At 38.7% G+C, this 21982-nt stretch overlaps 1 protein-coding gene across 1 annotated transcript in view; it reads right to left on the minus strand.

Annotated features, from left to right (window-relative positions):
• Positions 1–6044: 6044 nt before the first annotated feature.
• Positions 6045–21982, minus strand: part of LOC145981885 (protein bric-a-brac 1-like) — a 94334-nt gene continuing 78396 nt past the window's right edge. Inside the window, exons 3-5 of the mRNA XM_083115370.1 lie at positions 10357–10563; positions 9362–9652; positions 6045–6292 (exon numbers count right to left, since the gene is read on the minus strand). Of these exons, the coding sequence (XP_082971496.1) occupies positions 6131–6292; positions 9362–9652; positions 10357–10563 (660 nt within the window). The 3' untranslated portion in view covers positions 6045–6130. The remainder of the gene's footprint in view (positions 6293–9361; positions 9653–10356; positions 10564–21982) is intronic.

The raw sequence follows: 21982 nt of genomic DNA on the forward strand, positions 1-21982 counted from the left end.
ATTCCATCGCTGTACTGGGGGTGTCTGGCTGTTAAGCCAAGCTTGGGGGTCAGAGATTGTGACGATCTCTGATCAAGAGAATGGGTGTGTGATCGCTGCCCCGTAAGTCTGAGTCTTTATGCCACGCGAACTGAGGGGATATTTCCGGAGACGTTATCGTCAGGTCTATGCAAGATGGGTTATTTCCGTTGAGAGGGTAATGGGTGGGGGTGCCATCGTTACAGAGAATGAGGTTATTCTCAGTGATCCATGTGTCAATTGCATTACCTAGTCTGTCGTTATGTCTGTCCCCCCACGTTGAGTGGTGTCCATTGAAGTCACCTAAAAGGGCAATAGGTCCGGGAATGTGTTGTACCATTTCTTGAAGGTCTCTTGCTCGTATGCACTGGGAGTTTGTATTGGAAGGAATGTATATCGATATGACTGTGAATGTTCGTAGGAATATAGAAACATGGATAGCTACTATTTCTGCTTGGAAATCTTGTTTTAATCTTAGGTGTCATTCGGAATCCGGACTTCTGTATGTTGAATTTTTTCGTGTACGAAAATTACCGTTCCCCTATTAGTTGTTGGTGTGCCGTATATATTATAATGCGCAATACGATATTTTTCGCATTTGGTACCTTTAACTTCCTGTAAACAGAGTATTTGGGGTTGATATACGGCAATTAAATCTAGTAATTCAAGTTTTCTCGCGAGGAAGCTATTAACATTCCATTATACTATTATTTCCATTTCCGGTATCTATCGGAAACCTTGTTCTGTCAATGCATGGATTCTATAATAGCCAGGAGATTAGATGTTAGAGATTGTATTTGTTTGATGAGTTGAATGCGACGATTTTTGTTCTCTGTTTCCCGCACCGCGTCCCATAAATTGGGAATCATGTCTAGGATTGAGTTGTAAATAAGATTGTGCTCTATTGTTAAATGCGCTGGGGTTGAGTTATTCGAGAACACATTCGTTGGTGGCCGAACAGGATTCACTATCTATCTCCCTCTTACTTGTCAAAGCAGCGGGCCGAGCATTTTGTCCTATCGGTTTGGAATAATTGCTTTCTGTGTCGGAGGTGGGACTGGAGGTCATGATTAGCACTTCATCGTCGTCATACCAGTTCCTGCTAGTGTTCGTTTTGCGGGGTTTATGATCGTCTTTTCTTTTTGTTTGGGATGAACGATGTCTATTAGTTCGCCTTGGTGGTTTAATGGCATCAGGAGGGGGAATTACATTCTAATACTGGTTCTTCCCTTGTGAGCACTGATTGCGTATGATTCAATATCTGATAGTTATTGATCGTTTGTGTCGAATGGGGGGAAATTAGCACCTGTAAATCTTGGGCGGAGAACTTCCTCCCTGGTGGGGTTGGGAATAAAGATCCCTTGTAGTTTGTTTTTTGCCTCGTGGTATGAAATGTTCTCTTCAGCCATTTTGTTTTGTATGGCTGATTCAAGTCTACGTGGGGGGCAATTTTTTGATAAAGAGGAATGGGGTTCTTTGCAGTTAATACACGAGGGTGAACTGTCGCATTGGTCTTCATGTTTATCTTTGGCACAATTGGCACACACGGGTTTCGAACGGCACTGTTTGTGGTGGTGCGAGTAACACCAACATTGGGAACATTGCAAAACTGCTCTTCTTCGAGGTGTTACTTAATGTATTTGGTTATTAATGATGATTTTATCAGGTATTTGGTTCCTGCGGAAGGTAACACAGAAAAGTTTTGTTGGAACGAGGTCGAAAGTTCCATCTTCTCGCCAGATCTTTTTCGGCAAGCGTTTGACTGTGAGAACCCTGATGAGGCTTTCTATGCCTTCCAATACGTCTTGTTCGGAAGTATCATGTTCGATACCAAATACCAGACCCTCCTTTTGTACTAATGAAAATGGCACACACAATTTAAACCAGCATTTCCCGATGTAAAGCAGTCTGCAGCATGAAATTATTAGCAGCCCTTCCTGTTTTGAATGTTACCCGGACCCGGTTGATACCACATTGTTCTACCAAGTTGACGGTCACATTTTTTTCCTGAGAATGTTTCTGACACTACCTGTGGCAAATCTTTTTGCGTTTTTCTCAATGCCGTCCAGGAGGACGACATAAGGTCCCGGCATGTCTTTGTCGTACCAGTATTCAGGAAGAGTGGGTTGAATTTCGGAAATAGTGTCTCAGCGGGGAACTTTGTCGGGCTGGATCGATTCCTCCATTTCATCCCGGTGGCATTTTTGGGTGTTTTTGTCCGCACTTATCTGAGAGGGTGTTATGTGGTTAGTCTTGGGTGGCGATGAGGGTTGATCTATTGTGTCCATGTCGGTGTCAGGGGATTCGTTCCCGTCCATGGCCGTTCGGGCTGGCTACCCAGGTGAAGGTATTCATCTGTTCTATTAAACCACACGGTATGGGTTCCTATACAATATCTGTTCACTACACTATCACTTGGTAGCAAAATCGCGAGAACTAGTTGACCCCTTGATTACAAGGCGACGACGCTACCACTGCGCCATCGGGAAAGCCCAACACTCTAAAGCAAATTTCTTGGTAAATTGATGCAAATAAGTAGAGAATAATATTTACAGACCGATATTAATCAAATTTCAATTATTGTAATTTTCAAGTATTGGTATCGGTGAGACTCAGCCCTAGACACTTGTGTTTCTACGAAAATGTAACCTAGTCAAATATGAGCATAATTTAAAGCTCTCCGAAGTCATGCTAAACCGGTCTGTCATCCACCATTTCTAAACATGATGACCAATTTTTCTCAAATACAATGTGAGACCAATCCTTCAAGTTACCTTGCAATGCAACTATAAAAATCGCAATTTGAAAGCTTTCCAATTATGGGGGTTATCATAAATACAACATTTGTGATTTTACTACCACTTCTCTCCTAGGCTATGAAATATTATTTAAAGAGTTTTACTGCAAAATTGCAGACCAATGAAATTTCTAAAATGACTCAGCTTAATTCCTTATTATCCGAAAATGTATTCTAGACAGTTTTGAAAAAACAACAACAATTTAGAGCATAGCATAGAGCCTGCAACATGGGGAAAATCAGTTTTTCATCCACAACCTTGAAACACATTGTGCACTAAATAGATGACTCTCTGCCCATCCACCCTAACTCATGCTCCTCCTAAATCTGGCACCATATTTTGAATTTTATTGTCAAATTATAGTGCAAGTACATAATGATCCTGTAAGTTTCATGCACAAAGCTCAAAACTATTAGTCTATTCAAAGGTTTGAAAATGTTCAAAATGATCAAGATATGAAAGTATACATATGCACTGTATTTATTTGTATACCCTACACCCTTAAAAAATATTAAGATAAAACTGTGGTAGATCATGAAGGTGCAAGAGTTCCTAACCAGACATAAATAACATTTATCTTGCATAGGAAAGCAACCAATTATGATGAGAAAAATCATTTAAAGAATGTACTGATTTAATTATGCCACAATTAATGACATTTCCATAAAATGTACTCGATTATCCCTTGTGATGCTTAACCCATAACTGGCGTGGTGCCAGATTGCAATGCAAATGGCATGGCATGGTCCCATGGACCACCAATTTCAATTCACAATTTCCATATTTCCATAAGTTATCGAAACAGTAGCGAAACTTTTCACATTCCGTTATTGTGGTCTTTATTACTCAATTTGTCTAATGCTACAAAAATCTGTTCATTTATCATAAACAGCTCTGTACATACATTTTCAGTGGACTGTAAGATACAAAAAATCATTTAGTTGTTCAATTATCACAGAACATACATGTACAGGGTGGTGCACGAAATGATACCCCATTTACTTTTTGAATGAAATTAATATTTATGTATTAATTTTAAAATATTTTTTCCTAGGAAACCTTAATCCATGGAGATTTACTGCCAGAGGCTGAAGTTCAGTGAATCTTCACCATGGCGCTAGCAGTCCAGTGTAGCGGCATGGCTGACAAAGGATGGCTCACGCCAGAACATCATGCAGCAATAGTGTTGTTGTTCGCGGAAACCAAAAGCATTGTTGGTGCACAGAGACATTTCCGCGCCCAATTCAACACACGTTGGGCTCCAAGCAAGAGAACAATTCACAAACTCCATGAACAATTGCGGGTTCAAGGAACATTACTGGAACCGAAATGGCCGCGAGTGAATAGTGTCCGTACGCCAGCAAACATCGAAAGTATACGGGTCGCTATGCAAAGAAGCCCCAGTAAGTCCTGTAGAAAAGCAGCTACCCAACTGGGTATATCGAGATGCTATCTGCAAACAATTCTCAAAAGTGATCTTCACCTGTACCCCTATAAAATAACAGTTGTGCAGAAACTGACACCAGAAAAGATTCAGCAAAGACTGGTATTCGCTGAATGGGCTGAGGGACATATGGATGTTATCAACAATACGTGGTTTTCAGATGAGGCTCACTTTCACTTGGACGGAGTTGTGAATAGACAAAATATGTGATTTTGGGCTACCGACAATCCACAAGTGCTCCACCAAAAGGAAAGCCATTCTCCCAGGATTACAGTGTGGGCCGCTATTTCAACGCATGGACTCATTGGACCATTCTTTTTCGATGATAATGTTAACAGTGAGCGTTACCTGGACGTGGACATGCTTGCCATTTAACCCACAATGGTTTATGCAGGATGGTGCAAGACCGCATACTGCCAATGTGGTCTTGGATTTCTTGCACGAGATCTTCAACTTCCACGTCATTTCAAACAGGTTTCCAAAACGCTTTAATGGTGGTCAGTATTGGCCTCCCAATAGTCCAGACCTGTGACTATTTCCTGTGGGGATTCCTGAAGGAAAGGATTTTTCCAAAACATCCAGAAAATCTCATGGATTTGAGAACATTAATTACGCAAGCTTTCACTGAAATTACAGAAGACATGTGTCGGAGGGTGATCAATAACCTAACTGTTCGTTTGACTACAGTTGTGCAGTGCAATGGTGGTCATATTGAGCATGTTTTGCATTGAAACATTTTTCCACATTGCTATGTTCACTGCAATGTATGTTTTTTTGAAAAATGTTGCTTACTAAAGTTTTTACACTAAAAACAAATGGGGTATCATTTCGTGCGCCACCCCGTAGTTACCAAATGAAAACAAAATCACATAAAAAAATTAACACAAAAAAAATTCTGCACAATGTCAAAATGAGAGGGGAAAAGCTAATTGATCATAATGATAGTCAGTGGAGATAAGCACTTCATTATCACTTTTATAATCAGACTCCAGATCTGATAAATCACTTCAGCTTGTAACTTATTTAAGTTTATTCTTTATTCCACGAATATTTTCACTAAAAACGGATCGTCAACTCAGATTCTCGAACAAGGTTCCTTGTCGAAAGACTTACGCAAACGGCGTCACGTGGTCTGTGGGACCCACACGCGTCTATTGCTCTGGAACTAAAATGCAGCTAGCGAAGTGGCGTCAGCAGGTTACATGTTATTCCAAAATATGAAGCTACCAAAAAGGAGAGGGAAGTGCATGTTATTGCTTCGGAAAACAAGTGTGTTGTTCTAGGCCACGGATCCCGGGGACCACGCCAGTTACGGGTTAAACATGCAAAAATTTATTGTATCAATTGATCATCACAGTTGAAACTACGATATGCCACTATGATTTCCCCCACATAAGGAAGTGACTGATAACCAAAGTGCTACCACATTTCAAAATTATAAGCTTCGTTCAACTATGATGCATCAATCAATGCAAACTTTCTATCTAAAATTTTCTGATACTTTTTCTTTTTTGTTTCTTGGATATATGTATATTCTTTTTATTTCTGTTAAAAGTCCATTTCTAGCATGATTTGAGGAAAATAGCATGAAAAAAAAAACACAATGACTTGTACTTCATTCATTATTTTTAGTATTATAAGCTCTGCTAAGCCTTAGCAAGTTTTTTTTAAAAAAATTGACAATATTAGAACCTGACAAGTATTTAGAGCAACAATTTACAACATTTTCTGAGAAAACAAGACAAAAAAACAAACCTTTTTGACTGTTTTTTTTGTGTGTGAAAACTGGGCTGGGCCCACCCAGGCCAGGCCAACCCTGCTTCAACGTGGCCTCCTTCCCCTATTCTGCAAAATATTGAAAGCCTCATAGTTAACAAATGCACTTACCTTCAAGTCCAGGAGTGTTTGGCATTTCTGGGTTGTTTTCATAATCAGGAGGTTCACACTTCACGACACATCTTTCCGAGTTATCTGTGCTGCTGGCAGCACAGGCTGAACGTGCCTCAACAGATGCATCCGACTGTCCTTTGTACTGAAGTTAAAAGGAAGAAAATAAGAAGTTTCAAACTTCACAAAGGCCTGGTTATGTTAATCTTGCTAGTGACCCCTCATCTTTAAAAAACAAAGAAAATGCAAGTTTAAATTAACATACAAATTAAATTAGGATACGTCAAAGAATATATTTTTAATAAAATGTTATAATTAGTGTCTATAAAAAAGAACCAATAGCCCTTATGAAGAAGGGGTAAAGTGAAATCAGAATCAAACTGAACTTCAATCAACAAAAGTGGCCTTCCGTGAGCCAACATATTAGACATTCATCTATAACATTTACAAGGAAGTTGAGGATGGATAGATTGATGTGCAAGCACTATTCACTTCAAATATGTATTTAACTTAAAAAGTACATCACTAGATTCTCATGAGCATAAACTAATCAAATGTAACAGGGATATTCCACACAAAGTGGCCATAATAAGAAAATGAATCAATCTGAAAACTATTCTTGTTTTTCAATGCATTAAGGCTTAAATGTTAGTGAATGCATAAAATTTGTATTCATCGCCAGCATAAATATTTGCACCTTTAGTTGATGTTCTTCGTGGACAAATGAAGTTGAATTTTGCTACACTTTTAAAGCATCACACATGTAACACTTTTTCATTAATGTTTTTTTCTGCACTAAGGGTATGCCAACAAAGTTCCCAATATTACAGAAAAAAATTAAAATTCAAAGAATTCTTTTACCCAGTCAACCAAAGTTTTGAATAAGAATGATGTATTTCTAACAGAATTTGGGCTTGCTGTCAGTGGAAGTGATTATTGAAACACTGATTAACACCATGTGCTACTTGAATATCTAAACTTAACTAAATGTTTGAAATTTCAAAGAACCACCACCTTTGGAATGGAGAACTCATCACCGACTCTACTAAATTGTCCCTTAAAAACAAAATATACATTTTTCTTCAGCAAGAAGGAAATCTACGCAGCCTGAGGTCAGACCGGGGCCTCCGAGATGCGTATACTTTTACATTAGTGCGTGTATACTTTCTCTCTCTGCTTGATGTAAAAATTTTAACACGAAAAATTATTTAAAAAAATTGTAATGTACAACCAAACCAGTCAAACTTGTGCAGCCAAATATTTACGGGATTTCTAGAAAATTAAAAATTTATTCAAATTACACACGGGAATTGAGTTTCCAAAGTTGGAAAGTTTATTTAATATGAAATTCCAATCTTACAAGCTCTTTCCCTAGCCTTCTCTATGTAAACCTTTTCATAAAATTATCTTTCATACGTAACTTGGACTGTAAGTTTTTAATCCACAGCAATTCAATAGCATATATATACGAGGACAAATCGAAAAGTCTTTGCCCCTATTATTTTTCAGCCGAAATATTAGTGTGATTGAGAAACCAAGATATCCATTCAATGCAATAGGTTTTTCTTGGAACGGCTCAGCATTAACTCTCGGCTGCTCCGTGCCACGGCACTGCTGTCAGTTTGCAAAGACGGCTGTAGTACTCAACACGTCCACGTCGTATGAGCAGTGAAGTGTTATTCATTTTCTATGGAGCAAGAGATCCATAGGGAAATGCAGCCAAAGTATGGGGACAAGTGTCTCAGTTTCAGAAGTGTGTAGAGGTGGTGTTGAGAGTTTGAAAATGGCTGAGAATGACAATGAGTGGTCAGGGCATTCTCGCTCACAGCGGAAAACATTGGTCACGGTCTTCTGGGATCGCCGAGGACCATTCCTGCTTGATTCATGCCACGAGGTGACACCATCGATGCTGACAGCTATTGTGGAACACTCTCACATCTGCGAGCTGCCATCAGGAAAAAGCACCAAGGGATTCTCGATGTGGATAATGTGGTTATCCTCCATCATAACAACAGGCCTCATGTGACAAACAGGACCATTGACAGACTTCAGTCATTCGAATGGGAGATGCTGGAGCATGCACCGTATAGTCCAGACCTCATCCCCAGGGATTTCCATGTGTTCCACTGAAGAAGTTCCTGGTGGGAAAGAGGTTTCTTTGCGACGACGAAGCAAGACCGCTCTCCGGTGGTGGTTCCACCATCAACCAGTCAAGTTCTACAACAGCAGCATCTCGAAACTAGTGGTGGGATGGGACAAATGGCTGAACCGCTGTGACGACTATGTGGGAAAATAATGCAAGGTACATAGAGCAATTCCTATATTTTGATTTCCCTGCATTTCAGCTGAAAAAAAAATTGGGGCAAAGACTTTTCGATTTGTCCTCGTACTAACATTGATATTTCTTTACGAATTCATAGTAAGTTCAAATGTAGGATAAAATTTTATCTCTAATGCCTTTTTCCCCTTGGTAATTTGAAAAATAAAGCTACATTATGCAGAATGGTAAAGATTGGATTTTGCTTTAATCAATATTATTTATGTCTTTTCTAATGCGGTATGTAACATTTGAAATGTTCTCGAGATGAAAGCAATGTTCTGAACTAATAAGAAAGGACGATTCAGTCACAAAAATAAATATTATACTGTTATAACTCTTACAATGCACTTTGTTAAATGTTGTAAATGGACTATACTTGACTAATCCTGTGACGTCGCGGAAGCTGGTTGTGGGGCTTGTGTATAAGTATCAGTCAGACACTACAATTCTGTATTCACTTAACATAATTGCACAAAGCACAAGAATCGAAAATGTCAAAATATTCCTGTGATTGGCAAAAACTAAGCTGTTAAACACGAGCATTCATGTGCCATAATAAAGAATACATGGAATAGCTCTATCTAGAATTCAACAATTTCTTTATTTTATTCTTCCGTGTGCATTTTGACTGAATTAAGACCGAATTTGCACCTTGTGCAAAAGAGTGCCTCATAATATTATAAACATTTATTTGTGGAAGTGCACACAATACACAAGGTGTGACCTTGTATCGAAAGCACTCAAATGCCAACCGCTCTTGCACGTAATATGCCATGGAACTGCAGAGACGTGTGTCATGTAATTTCCATTCATGTCCATTGTCTCAATTAGCGAAACGTTGCAGAAAAGCAACACACAAAAATACCAAAAATAAATAAGAAAATGTTTACGTACATGCATTTGATAATGAACAGCATGCTGGGTGCTCCCCTCTTCCAGTGCTTGATGAAGTGAGGACTCCCTCGTCATCTGTTCCTGTTCTCCTGAGGAACTGATGGAAAAAGGAGTCCGAGAACGCTTTTGTGGTGGTGAAGAAGTCGGTCCGTTCTCATTTCTATGTTCTCCTGACAGAGTGCTTGGGATAGGAGACAGAGAAAGCCCTTCATTCCGGGAACGCTTTTGTGGTTGTTGATAAGCTGCCCCTTCACAGCATCCAACAGGTGGTTGTTGCATGGTTTCCGAGGTCTGTGGTAAAAGAACATAGAGATTAAACTGCATGCTGTTGGCACATGGATGTTAAACATGAAAAAGATGGGCTAATTAGGATGGTATAATATTTGGCTGTTGAATATTTGGAAGCAAAAATTGGATCGTTGATGCTTATATTTGGAATGCAATACTTGCACACTAACATTAACCAATATTCATGCTTGGGAAATAAAGTACATGGAACCTTTCTTCACCCTTTGAGATAGACATAGGTTCACAAGTTTCAATTGCGAGTAAAGCATTTTGTGACAGTCAACTGCATGCTGTTCACTATCTGGAAGCTATTTTTTTTTGTGTTGAGCTAGCCATTAGTTGGGAAGGTTGCTGTAAGAGTTACAGATCAAACACTAGCAATAGAATCATAAAGAGTGCCAGAAGGGTGGCCTAGGAGACAGTAAACACTTTCCACAAATAAAACGAAATGTCTATATTTCGAGACTAGTACTCAACCTTGACAATGAGGTACTAGCATCAAAATGTCCTTTTATTTGTGGTAAGTTTTTACTCTCTCCCATATGCCATTTTCAGATAAAATACTAGATTTATATGTAGTCACATGCGGTTTAAAATATTCATTGATGGGAAGGTAACGGATTATGCATTTATTGCCTGATTTTCACATTAATCAATCTCAACTGAGGCCAAAATTGAAACTAAATATACATCTGTATGGTACTTACACATGAATTTTCTTGGATTTCCTCCATAGGAGCATGAGAATCATCACTTAAGCCTCCGATTTGCAGCGAGCAAGCTGCTTTCAGAAGAGCTTGTACTTGTCCCTCTCTTATGTGGATTTCTCCATGGTACATGTAGTCCAGGAGGGTCTCCATCTCCTGCTGCTTCATGTCTGCGATGATGATGATGGGATGCTCACAAGGATTATCCTGGAAACATTTTTTCATTGAAAGTTTTCACAGTCTTAGTCACACATAAAATTCCTTCAAATTTTATTGTAGGCTATACGTATTGTACTTTTCAGTGTATTGGTACATGTGTTTATTAGCGAGCATGCGCTGAGAAGAATGTATTTCAATTTGTAGCTACTCAAGAGGTTCGATACATGGTGGAGGCGCATTGCATGTTGTTTTTCATTGTAGGAAATGACTTCATGAAGACTCATGCCATTGACATGAGGAAAAAGGATTTCAGTAACGCCTAGATGAAAACATGGACCCATCAGTCAGCAATAGCTTTGCATCAGAGAACAGTTGAGTAGAGCATTGTTTACAGACAACAAGTAGAGTGAAGGTAGATTGCAAAATTATAATTGAAAGTTTTATGCAATTATAAAATTCAATTGAAAAATCCGAAAATGCCCAAAAGACAGAGAACCATTTCAGAGAGCGAGATTGTTGGTTTGTTAGATTCTGACAATGAAGAAATTCACGAAGATTTGTTTGATAGTTTGGATAGCGAAACAGACGATTTTAGGCCTACAGGTGCTAATGAAAGAAATGATATTAGGCCTACAGATCCTAATGTGGATGAGTCACCAGAACAAGATACAGAAAGTAGTGAGTCAGAGGAGGAAGAGGAAAATACTGCAAATGTTCAGCCAACACGAAGACGACCACGACCTCAGGCCAAAATAGATCATCCATGCAATAATATGAAGGCTCCTTCAGGAATGGAATGGAAAGCACAACCGTTGACCAATCCTAGGAGACGTCATGCTGCAAATGTTATGCCATCAGTACCCGGGCCAAAGTGTGGAGTAGAGCCTGGGAGTTCAAAAGACTCATATTTGATATATTTCGACAATGATGTTCTAGATATTATTGTAACCTACACAAACCAGAAACTTTCAACTATCAAACAGACATGATTCGTTCATTCGGAATTTAAAAAGTTTGAGAAGGAAGAAATTTTGGACCCAATTGGGGTTCTATCGAATTGTGGTTTCACCATCAGAACAAAGACGAAATTAGATATCTTTTCAACGAAGAGAATTTTCCGATGTATAGAGCAACACTGTCGGAACATAGAATGCACCTATTACTGAAATGTCTACGTTTCGACGACGCCACCACACCTGAAGAACGAAGACAACAGGATAAATTTGCTCCCATCAGAGAACTGTGGAACATGGTTGTGAACAGATTTCCAACATTGTACAATCCTGGTAAGTCAGTCAGAGTGGACGAAGAATTGATTACTTTTCGTGACCGTTGTCCATTTAGAATATACATCCCCCCAAAACCCGGGAAATATGGGATTGAAGTGAACCTCTTGTGTGATTCAATCTCCAATTACTGTTTTGCTTCTGAACCTTACACAGGCAAGGTTGAAATTGAACAAACACATTTCAATAGTGGTCCCAAAATCGTAAAGAGGTTGGTCAGAAAAGGACAGTTGGAGCAATGTGGAACAAACATCACCATGGATCGAAAATTCACGACAGTTTCGCTTGCAACTGAGCTGCTCAGCAAAAGAATTACAATGGTGGGTACAGTGCGCAGTGATAAAAGTGATGTTCCAGTTCAACTACGCCCTGCCTTGTTGAAAAAAGCTTTGCCAGGAACAGTTCGTTTTGCTTTTAGCGTAGATGCTACTTTGGTTAACTAAGTGCCAAAAAAGGGAAAGGTGGTTACCATGCTTTCAACACAACACCATGACACGAAAATAACAGACGATAAGACCGACATGATCCACTTCTATAATTCTACAAAAGCAGGCATGGATGCAATCGACAAGTGCATAAGAAACGTAAAAAGATCAAAGATCAATTACTTATGTGTGTGAGTACGAATTGTCAATTGTACAATTCGTACTCACACACGTAAGTAATTGATCTTTGATCTTTTTACGTTTCTCTTAATTAGCTGTGAGTAATACGCACATCACAATATTTTCTTAAGTGCATAAGAGGTTATTCTTGCCATCGACATTGGCCCATGGCTGTATTCTGGAACCTAGTGGACATTGCAGCCTACAAATCTTACGTGTTATTTCGAAAGCAATGACCAATGGAAAAAGGATCACCCAAAAGAAGAATTCAGGGAGGAAGTTTTATTTGAAACAACTTGGTCGAGAACGTGTGATATAGATATACGAAGGCACTCTGCAAATGCTGCAGGTCTGCACAGGAAGTACACAATTGCAATGCAACTCTGTGGATATGAGTGCAATCAAGGTGCGATCAGCAGAGGGACAGTCCAGACACAGCCACGTGGCAGGACAACAAGAAATGCAGTGCTCAACGTTCCGAAGAAAGGGCGATGTCACTTGTGTAATAGAAGTGCAGACAGAAAATACATGAAGGCATGTACTGATTGCAACAAGTACATATGTCCTACACATACCAAGAAAGAACACGTGATAAAAAGAACTTGCATGCAGTGCAGCACTGAATAACTACAGGAAATGCAATGGACAATCAAAAAGAATGCGATTATGTTGTAAACTTTTCCAAAAAATAAATATATATCTTATTTTTAGCTATTTTATAAACTGTATTTTATTTGAGAGTTTTTTGTTCTTTCAGAAACAGGAAGTGTTATTATTATTACATTACTACTACTACTTATGTTTTTCTTAAATTACATACATTTGTTATTTCCCTATCCGGTACTATTATCGTATGGGTGAAACACCTACGAATCATATATTTCGGACTTCTTTACATTGCTAACGTGTTGCGGAACATTTCTTAAGGCGAAATAATGCATTTCTAACTAAGATAATGTTTATTTTCTCTATTTACGAGTACTTACTGTTACTTGTTGTTTCGAATCTGTAACACATTATGGCCGTGATATCATACTGGTTTAGGGGGCGTTCTGAGAGTGTTTTGTCGATTTATGCAGTGGTGCAACCTCGTTCACCGGAAAATATCTACTTTCGTGCCCCTATTTGAAATTATGCTAATACGTCGCATTTACGTGTAGAACTTGTAAAATAACCTTGCGATTTACCACGTTCATTGCAGGGTGGCTACAAACAAGCAGAAATGAAATTCCCTGACTTTTCCAGGTTTTCCAGGACAAAATTTACATTTTTCCCTGACAATTACAAACTAAACTAAATCGATGTTTTTGCAAATGGAAATAATAAACTCATACAGATCCACGTATGGTTTTGTTAAATACCAATATTATCTTCTATGAAATTGACTTAATTTCTCTATTCTCTATGATTTGAGTTCAAACTGCAAAATAGTGAATTTGGAAAATTATTACAATTCACAAGCTACGGAAGGATTACGGAATTTTGTCATACGCAGTAAGTTTAAAATAAAATACTTGATTATTTTTAAAGTTACAACTAAATGAGATAAGAGTGAAGAGTGATTGATTAAGAAATACAATTTGTAATTTATCAGTCTCCTTATACATTCTCGGTATTATATGTTGATATTTCCACTGAGGTTTGGAACCCTCTGCTTGCAAGAACCATGAGTGCGGACTCATTTTTCAATGCATAAAGCTACTTCTCTCTTCTCTGTAAAGCAAACTCAACTCTTGCATATAAGTGAAACAATTGAATCGAACAAAATAAAGTGTCATATTTCCTTACATTATCAATTGGATTTCTGCTTCAGTACAGTATATGCAAGTGAAGTACTGTGAAACTGACAACATGCAGTTATACCATTAATCCTGACAAAAAGGGTATGTAAGTATTAGAAATTTAACGCAAGCAATTTATAGAATTTCATTGTATAGGTATCTGATTTAGCTAACCACACATTAAAACAGGAACACTCTAATAATAAAAGCTTCTGAAAGTTCATATACGAGGGGCATCCTGAAAAAGGTCCAATGGTCCCTATACGCAGCACTAGTGGTCGGAGAGCGACACACACACATGCAGGCAGGAAGAAGTGGCATGTAGCTGTAATCTGGTACAGTTGCAATGCAGCCGTTTTAGGAAAGTTCTAGGTTAAATATTGCAGCTCTCATACAGTCTCTCACCGACTGCGATGTAGCCTACGTGTAGTAATCAGATTTTTGCACGCTCAGAATTTGGCACAGAGCCACCAGCAATCGTGTGATGTGTGCAGATCAGATGTCGTGAATGATAGTATGGTCAGACGATGGTGCAGACAATTCACGAAGGCCAATCGAATGTGCACAACCCCATACAGCTGAGTACACGCGGGTGTTCCATCACTTCAGGTGAGAGGTTTTGGACCACTTCCTGTACAGCCCTGGCCTTGAATGTACCGACTTTCATCTATTTGTTTAACTGAAGAGGTCTCTGGTACGGCAAGGATTTCACAGCTACACTGCGGTAGAGATAGTTCCAGTCTTTGCTGCCAGACACATATACCATGGGCATACAAAATTTAGTGCCATGCTACGACAAATGCCAGAACAACGGTGGTGATTATGCCGAGAATTAGGTTACTAATTACTAGTAATTACACTGTTACTAATGCAATAAATTACAACTGATATTCTTGTTTTATTTATACCTAATTGGTAGGGACCTTGATATTTTGTTACTTTTTTCAAATTGGTGTATTTTCTTTTCTTTTTCTTTTTTTTTTACTATAACGTGTTATTTTTTCCAAAATTCACATTTTCATTTTAGCGCATTTTCTGACAAATATCTCAAATTATACCTTCATGGTGTTTTAAAACTACTGTTTCAAATTGTAAGTCACATGGCTTACGCCTCTTCGTGAGAGTTTGATATCTTGAAAGTTATTTTGGGAAAGTTATTTCCAATACCCCTTTTTTTAATTTTAAGGTATGGATTTTAGATAATGGAAATTTCCCCGTATATACTGAAGGGTGCATAATGACCATAAGTGGCGACGTACCCAAAAAATTAAAATCAATCTCATGTGACCAATACTGATATATTATGGCACCAAAAATTGGCATTGTATTTTTTTGACTTGTTAGTGTTACGTTTCCCAAAATTCGCGTTTTTGTTTTAGAACATTTATCTGCCAAATATACTGAAATATACTGAAACTTAATACTCCATTGTGCTTTTAAACTATTATTTTAAATTGTAGGTCACATGGTCTACGTATTTTCGAGACAGTTTGATATGTTGGAACAGATTTTTGAGGAAGTAAAAGTAAATAGCTCCCCTGCACTTTTCCATGAAAGTGTATAGGGGTTTGGAGTTAGGGCCCCACACTTTCTTGATCACGGCTGAAGGTGGGGGTGATGTGATCAGCACCACGCTCCTGGATACCTTTATCCCTCAAAGTTTCCTCAAGGTACCAGCTTCATATGATGCTGGGTGGTGCCGGAGCAGTTTGAATAGGTGGAAAACATACCGGTTCTCCACCGCATGGGATCGACCCCGGGTCTCTCGCATAGTAGTCGGACTCCCTACCGACTGAGCTCCATTATTACTCGCTCGACAAATGCCGATGGTGCACACTTAGCTTGGTAATTCAAAACATCTCTCGTGCGACAAATACTGAAGATGCTGCTCCCGTGTGATGGTAGATACGCACTCGATCTCCTGTTAGAACCCTGCCACTTTTACATGATTTAATGTGGCTGTCGGAATTATTCCATGTACGTATAATTCTATATTTTACTCTTGAATAAAATGTTGGAAAACGTGCATGTTCTATGTACACAAACATGGCGTAGAAAAGACAAGCATGTTGGATTTCATGGAATTTTTCATTGTTTTAGGACATTTCTTCGCATAAAAAACCAACAATTCGCATTTTTGCCAAATACGCATTATTTCGATATTTCTAACGGGCGAAAAATGTGTCCAGATATCACTGCACATTCCTAAACATACCTTCACAGCAATTACCATTTTTTACGGTTTTGGCGTTTGCGAAAAATCAATTTCCCTACTAACAGACAGGACAGAAAGTGGCGTTAATTTCATTGCAATACTAGTGTTGCAGTAAATTTGAGGTTGGGAGCATGCACTTGCCAATTTTTATAATGTTCACCAATGCAGATTTATGTTTCACTTTTTCGCGATAGTATTTGGTTGGATTCTTCTTGATATCTAAGAATAGTGCAATGTCATTGTAAACGTATGTTAACTTGTGCGAAACCAGTAATACGTCAGGACTGCTACATTAAAGAAGGTGAAGTGAGCCAGAAGAGTAATAAATTCCAGCAGCATATTTGCAGTCTAAAGCTCTTCTTGTTTATGCATGAAATTTTTGTTGGATGTTGCAGTCAATGCAATTTCTGTCGCATGTTGTAGTGAGATACTTTGTCGGGTGGCAATATTCGACAAAAATCGTATGTATCAATGGAACCTATTTGTTTCCATGTTCCTTCAGTTTGCCCAAGAAAATGCCTTACTACGACGTCCGACAACTATCGGATGGCGCCACCCGCTCTTATCCCCTCCATCTGTTGACAAGTCCCCTTACTACTCCCATAAGGACAAGAAAAAAAATGATAATTCAATGCATTTTCCATGTAATATTTCGAGGCTTAACCTTTACTCCCCCGATGATACCTTATGGTATCATCAGAGTAAGGTCGTACTGGCCCGATGATACCATATGGTATCATGGTGCTGATTACGAAATAAATATGCTTTTCGGAACTTCATACTCTTATGTTTGGGTGGAAACTCTGACACAGGTCTGGAGCAAGCCTAGGAAATTCATACAGATGATTAGAGACCGGATGTTAGGCAAAATGCCTATTCTTTCCTGTTAGTGATATGATGAAAACGAATGTTGCGAAGGCCAAGGGGGAGGGATTAGCTTCATTTAAAGGCAATTTAATTTTGCCTATTTCATACGATATTGCCTATATTATTTCATAAATGCCAGATATTGCCTATTTTAGGCATTTTCTTTAAAAGTGGGACATGACTGAACTCAGTGCATACAATTTCCTGTTTCCAGGATTAGTTTCCGATGCTTCCAAAGAAATTTAAAAATAGCAGTTAGAGCGTTATTGCAGCTAATAAGGACTTGGACAAATTAAGGGCAATTCAACAAGTTCTGAAAGGTGAAAATATACAAACTGAGTTAGATCCACATGTTCTCGCGTGCTGTAAGTATGCTCCGGTAACATCTGTGGAGGTTGAAAGATCTTTTTCGATTCTAAAAAATGTGTTGTCCGATTGCAGACTAACTTGTCGGTTGATCACCTGAAGAAATACCTTGTTGTGATGTGCAACCACAATTAGTGCTTCTTATTCAGAGACTGGCAAGCCGTACAGTACAAACTTGAAATGCATTTAAACAGTTTCTTAGTTCGAACTGCTGTGTGGAATATACAGTGTAAATTTTTTAACTGAAATAACCCTGTGTGCAGTGATAAAGTGTATATTAAATAATTTGCGTACTGGTTGGAAGTAGCCAACAATTTATTTTGTCAGACTATTATGTGTAGCCATTATACAATGGAAAATTTTGGGCTGACGTGACTCCTGTTTGCAGTGATTTATTAAGTACAATATTGGACTGCTGTCTCTAATGATGAGCTCCTGGTTTATTTTAAGCAACTATAAAGAATGTACAGGTATGTTTCTATATTTTTTAAACACCTATTTCTTTTTGTATGTCTATCTTCATTATTTTGAGTTAAATTTCATTGCCTTTTTATTGACTATTTGTATTTTAATGCCTATTTTACTGTCTATTTTGAAAATTATAAGTGCTTATTTGCCTGCCTATTTTATATGTTTTTAGTGCCTAAACATCCGGTGTCTACTGATGACCAACCTCCCCCCTCTCCCCGCAACATATTCATGCCACATTTCCGAACAGAGTTTCACATTTTGGCTCATTATTCAACTTTTATGGCACCCAGGAACATGAAATGTTTCAATCTTTTTGGAAACGTCCATTCTTTGAAGGGAATACTAAGGTTTGCGCCTTCTCTCCCCAAATAGCGGGAGAAGAAGGGGCAAACTCCAGATTTTTATAGTTTTTTCATTGAAATTCGGGGGTCGCGCCCCCCAAACCCCCTTCCTTGGTTCGGCGTTCTGAATTGTACACTGTTACATACTCTGATGTTTTAGCTGAAAAACAAAACTTATCCGAAGTAGATTGCTCCCACAGTGGCCGAGTTATAACAATTTTCTGAGTAATATGCAAATTACCTATTTTTTAGTAAAAAACAGAGTTTCACATTTTGGCTTATTATTCAACTTGTATCGCACCCAAGAACATGGAACATGTTTCATTCTCTCTGAAAACGTCCATTCTTTGAAGAGAATACTAAGGTTTGCGCCTTCTCTCCAAAATAGCGAGAGAAGAGGAGTCAAAGTCCAGATTTTTATGTTTTTTTCTCCCATTGAAATTGGAGGGTCGCGCCCCACAAGCCCCCTTCCTCGGTCCGGCGTTCTGAATTATACACGGTTGCATGCTCTGATGTTCTATCTGACAAACAAAACTTATCCGAAGTAGATTGCTCCCATAGTGCCCGATTTTTAACAATTTACCTCCAAAAATGCAAATTACCTATTTTTCGTAAAAAAAAATAATCACATTTTGGCTTATTATTCAACTTGTATGGCACCCAAGAACATGAAACATGTTAAGTTCTCTTGAGAAATGTCCATTCTTTGAAAATAATACTAAAGTTCGCGCCCTCTCCCCAAAATAGCGGAGGAAGAAGAGGCAAACTCCAAAGTTTTATGTTTTATCCATTGAAATTCGGGGGTCGTGCCCCCAAGCCCTTTTCGTCGGTCCGGCGTTCTGAATTGTACACGGTTGCATGCTATGATGTTTTAGCTGCAAAACAAAACTTATCCGAAGTAGATTGCTCCCATAACAATTTTCCTCCAAAAATGCAAATTACCTATTTTTCGTAAAAAAAAAAAAAAATCACATTTTGGCTTATTATTCAACTTGTATGGCACCCTAGAATATGAAACATGTTTCACTCTCTTGAGAAATTTCCATTCTTTGAAAAGAATACTAAAGTTCGCGCCTTCTCCCCAAAATAGTGGGAGAAGAGGGGGAAACTCCAGACTTTTGTTTTTTTCCATTGAAATTCGGGGGTCGCGTCCCCCAAACCCCCCCTTCCTCGGTTCGGCGTTCTGAATTGTACACGGTTGCATGCTCTGATGTTTTAGCTGCAAAACAAAAGTTATCCGAAGTAGATTGTTCAAAGAGTGTTCGAATTTAAAATTCCCGCCGAGAAGCCAGGGCGAGAGAAATCTATCTATCTCTCTCTCTCTCTCTCTCTCTCTCTCTCTCTCTCTCTCTCTCTCTCTATCTACCTATCTATCTATCTCTCTCTATCTCTCTATCCTCCTGCCATCACTGGTTTCTGGCGCCGTGGTGTGCATAAAAGAGGCCTAAAAGTTGAGGTTGAAACTTACGAACGAGATTTCCTGTTCCCGTGCACGGTTCCATAACGATATTAAAAAAAAAAAAAAAAAAAAAAAAAAAAGACGAAATTCCCTGACATTTCCCTGACTTTTTTTGACACCTCAAATTCCCTGACTTTTCCCGGTTTTCCAGGTTTTCCAGGTCTGTCGCCACCCTGTCATTGTCCATACACAGCAATTCGGAACCATCTTTCTTTCGCAATTCGTTAATGCTCTTCCTTTACGCACAACACTCTTGCAACCTTGAATATTGACGTCAGACGAGGAATGCCTACGTGGTTAGGTTAGGTTCCATTAGCATAAATACAAAGAAAAAATAATATTTTCGCTAACAAACGCGTTACCTTTGTATTGCCTAAAATGAAAAAGGTCTCTACTGTGACGTCAGAACACAATGTTGCTAGAGTGTTGTGCGATAAGTGACACCCATTCGGGTCGGAACCATCTTTCTTTCGAAATTTGTTAATGCTCTTCCTTTACGCACAACCATCTTGCAACCTTGAATATTGACGTCAGACGAGGAATGCCTACGTGGTTAGGTTAGGCCTGTTAGGTTAGGTTCCATTAGCATAAATACAAAGAAAAAATAATATTTTCGCTAAGAGACGCGTTACCTTTGTATTGCCTAAAATGAAAAACGTCTCTACTGTGACGTCATAACACAATGTTGCTAGAGTGTTGTGCGATAAGTGACACCCATTCAGGTGGGAACGATCTTTCTTTCGAAATTTGTTCATGCTCTTCCTTTACGCACAACCATCTTGCAACCTTGAATATTGACGTCAGACGAGGAATGCCTACGTGGTTAGGTTAGGCCTGTTAGGTTAGGTTCCATTAGCATAAATACAAAGAAAAATTGTAAAAACAGCTCTCTCCTGTGATGTCCGAACACAATGTTGCTACAATGTTGTGCGATAAGTCACCCATTCGGGAAAAATGGCTTGTTCCGAACTCGACAGGTGGTTCTAGTGAAAACACGGCGAGGCTGAAACACTGGCTGCGGGGTTGCATCGTCTTAACACAGGGAACATTGCACTCTCATGCAAAAAGCAAATGGCGGGAGCAGAAACAGCGTGTCGGACAGAGATTTTCGCAGAAAACAAAACGCATTCACATTAAAATGGATCAAATCTACATTCAGGAACTTCCAAAACGCTCAAGAAAATGATTTCCGTAAGTTCTTTCTCCTGTAAATTTGAAGGAAATTTCAAGGAATCCGTTTTACCCATACGATAATGTTACCCCATATCCTGTATATCTATATACAATTTGCATAACTGTATGCTTAACATTAATTCATGTAAGTCAAAAAGCTGGTTTTTATAGGTAGATAATCAGTGTCAAATAGAATGTAAGCTTAAAACCATCCTAAGGCAATTTTGTGGTAATTTTTCGAAAACAGATGGCAGCATCCTTTGCCATGGTAACACTTAAATATAACCAAGGTAGATACATACAGGTTGATCGATTAGGGTACTCGATGTGAGGTGACGCCATATTGGTTAGAGGTGAGTTAGTGGATTAAAAAAAATAGTAAATCAAGGAAATTGATAATCATCAGATTTTAGTTATATGTTCTTATTAGAGAAATAAGCAATATATCATTAGTGGAAGTTAGTAATAGTCTAAATATTAATACAAAATCCGTTGTTTTATATTAAGTATTTATTTGAATATTTAGAAAGCAGAGCAGAAAATACAATAATAAGTGTAGTTAATTCAAAGACAAAACACGCCAAGTGAGGACAGTAATTGAAATAAATTGAAAACATTGTGAATTCGTTTGAAGCAAATGCTGCGTTGACTGTACACTTTGTTTTCTATGACACTACTTTCTACCTTTGATCGGAAACTTTATACTCTGTCCCTACTATCTCTGCTGCAACAAGGCTGCACATAGAGGCAGAGAAGGTGGGGGGGGGGGGGGGGATCGAGTGTGCAGAGCGAAGCAGTACACGATGCTGCAAAAGCTGGTAACTTCAGCCACTATCCACCATTCCCTCTCACGTGTTCATTGGTAGAGACGTCTCGCATCACTAGTTACACAGAGACGTTTCC

This window comes from Lepisma saccharinum, chromosome 30 (assembly GCF_977018435.1).
Source record: "Lepisma saccharinum chromosome 30, izLepSacc3.1, whole genome shotgun sequence".
Taxonomy (NCBI): Eukaryota; Metazoa; Arthropoda; class Insecta; order Zygentoma; family Lepismatidae; genus Lepisma; species Lepisma saccharinum.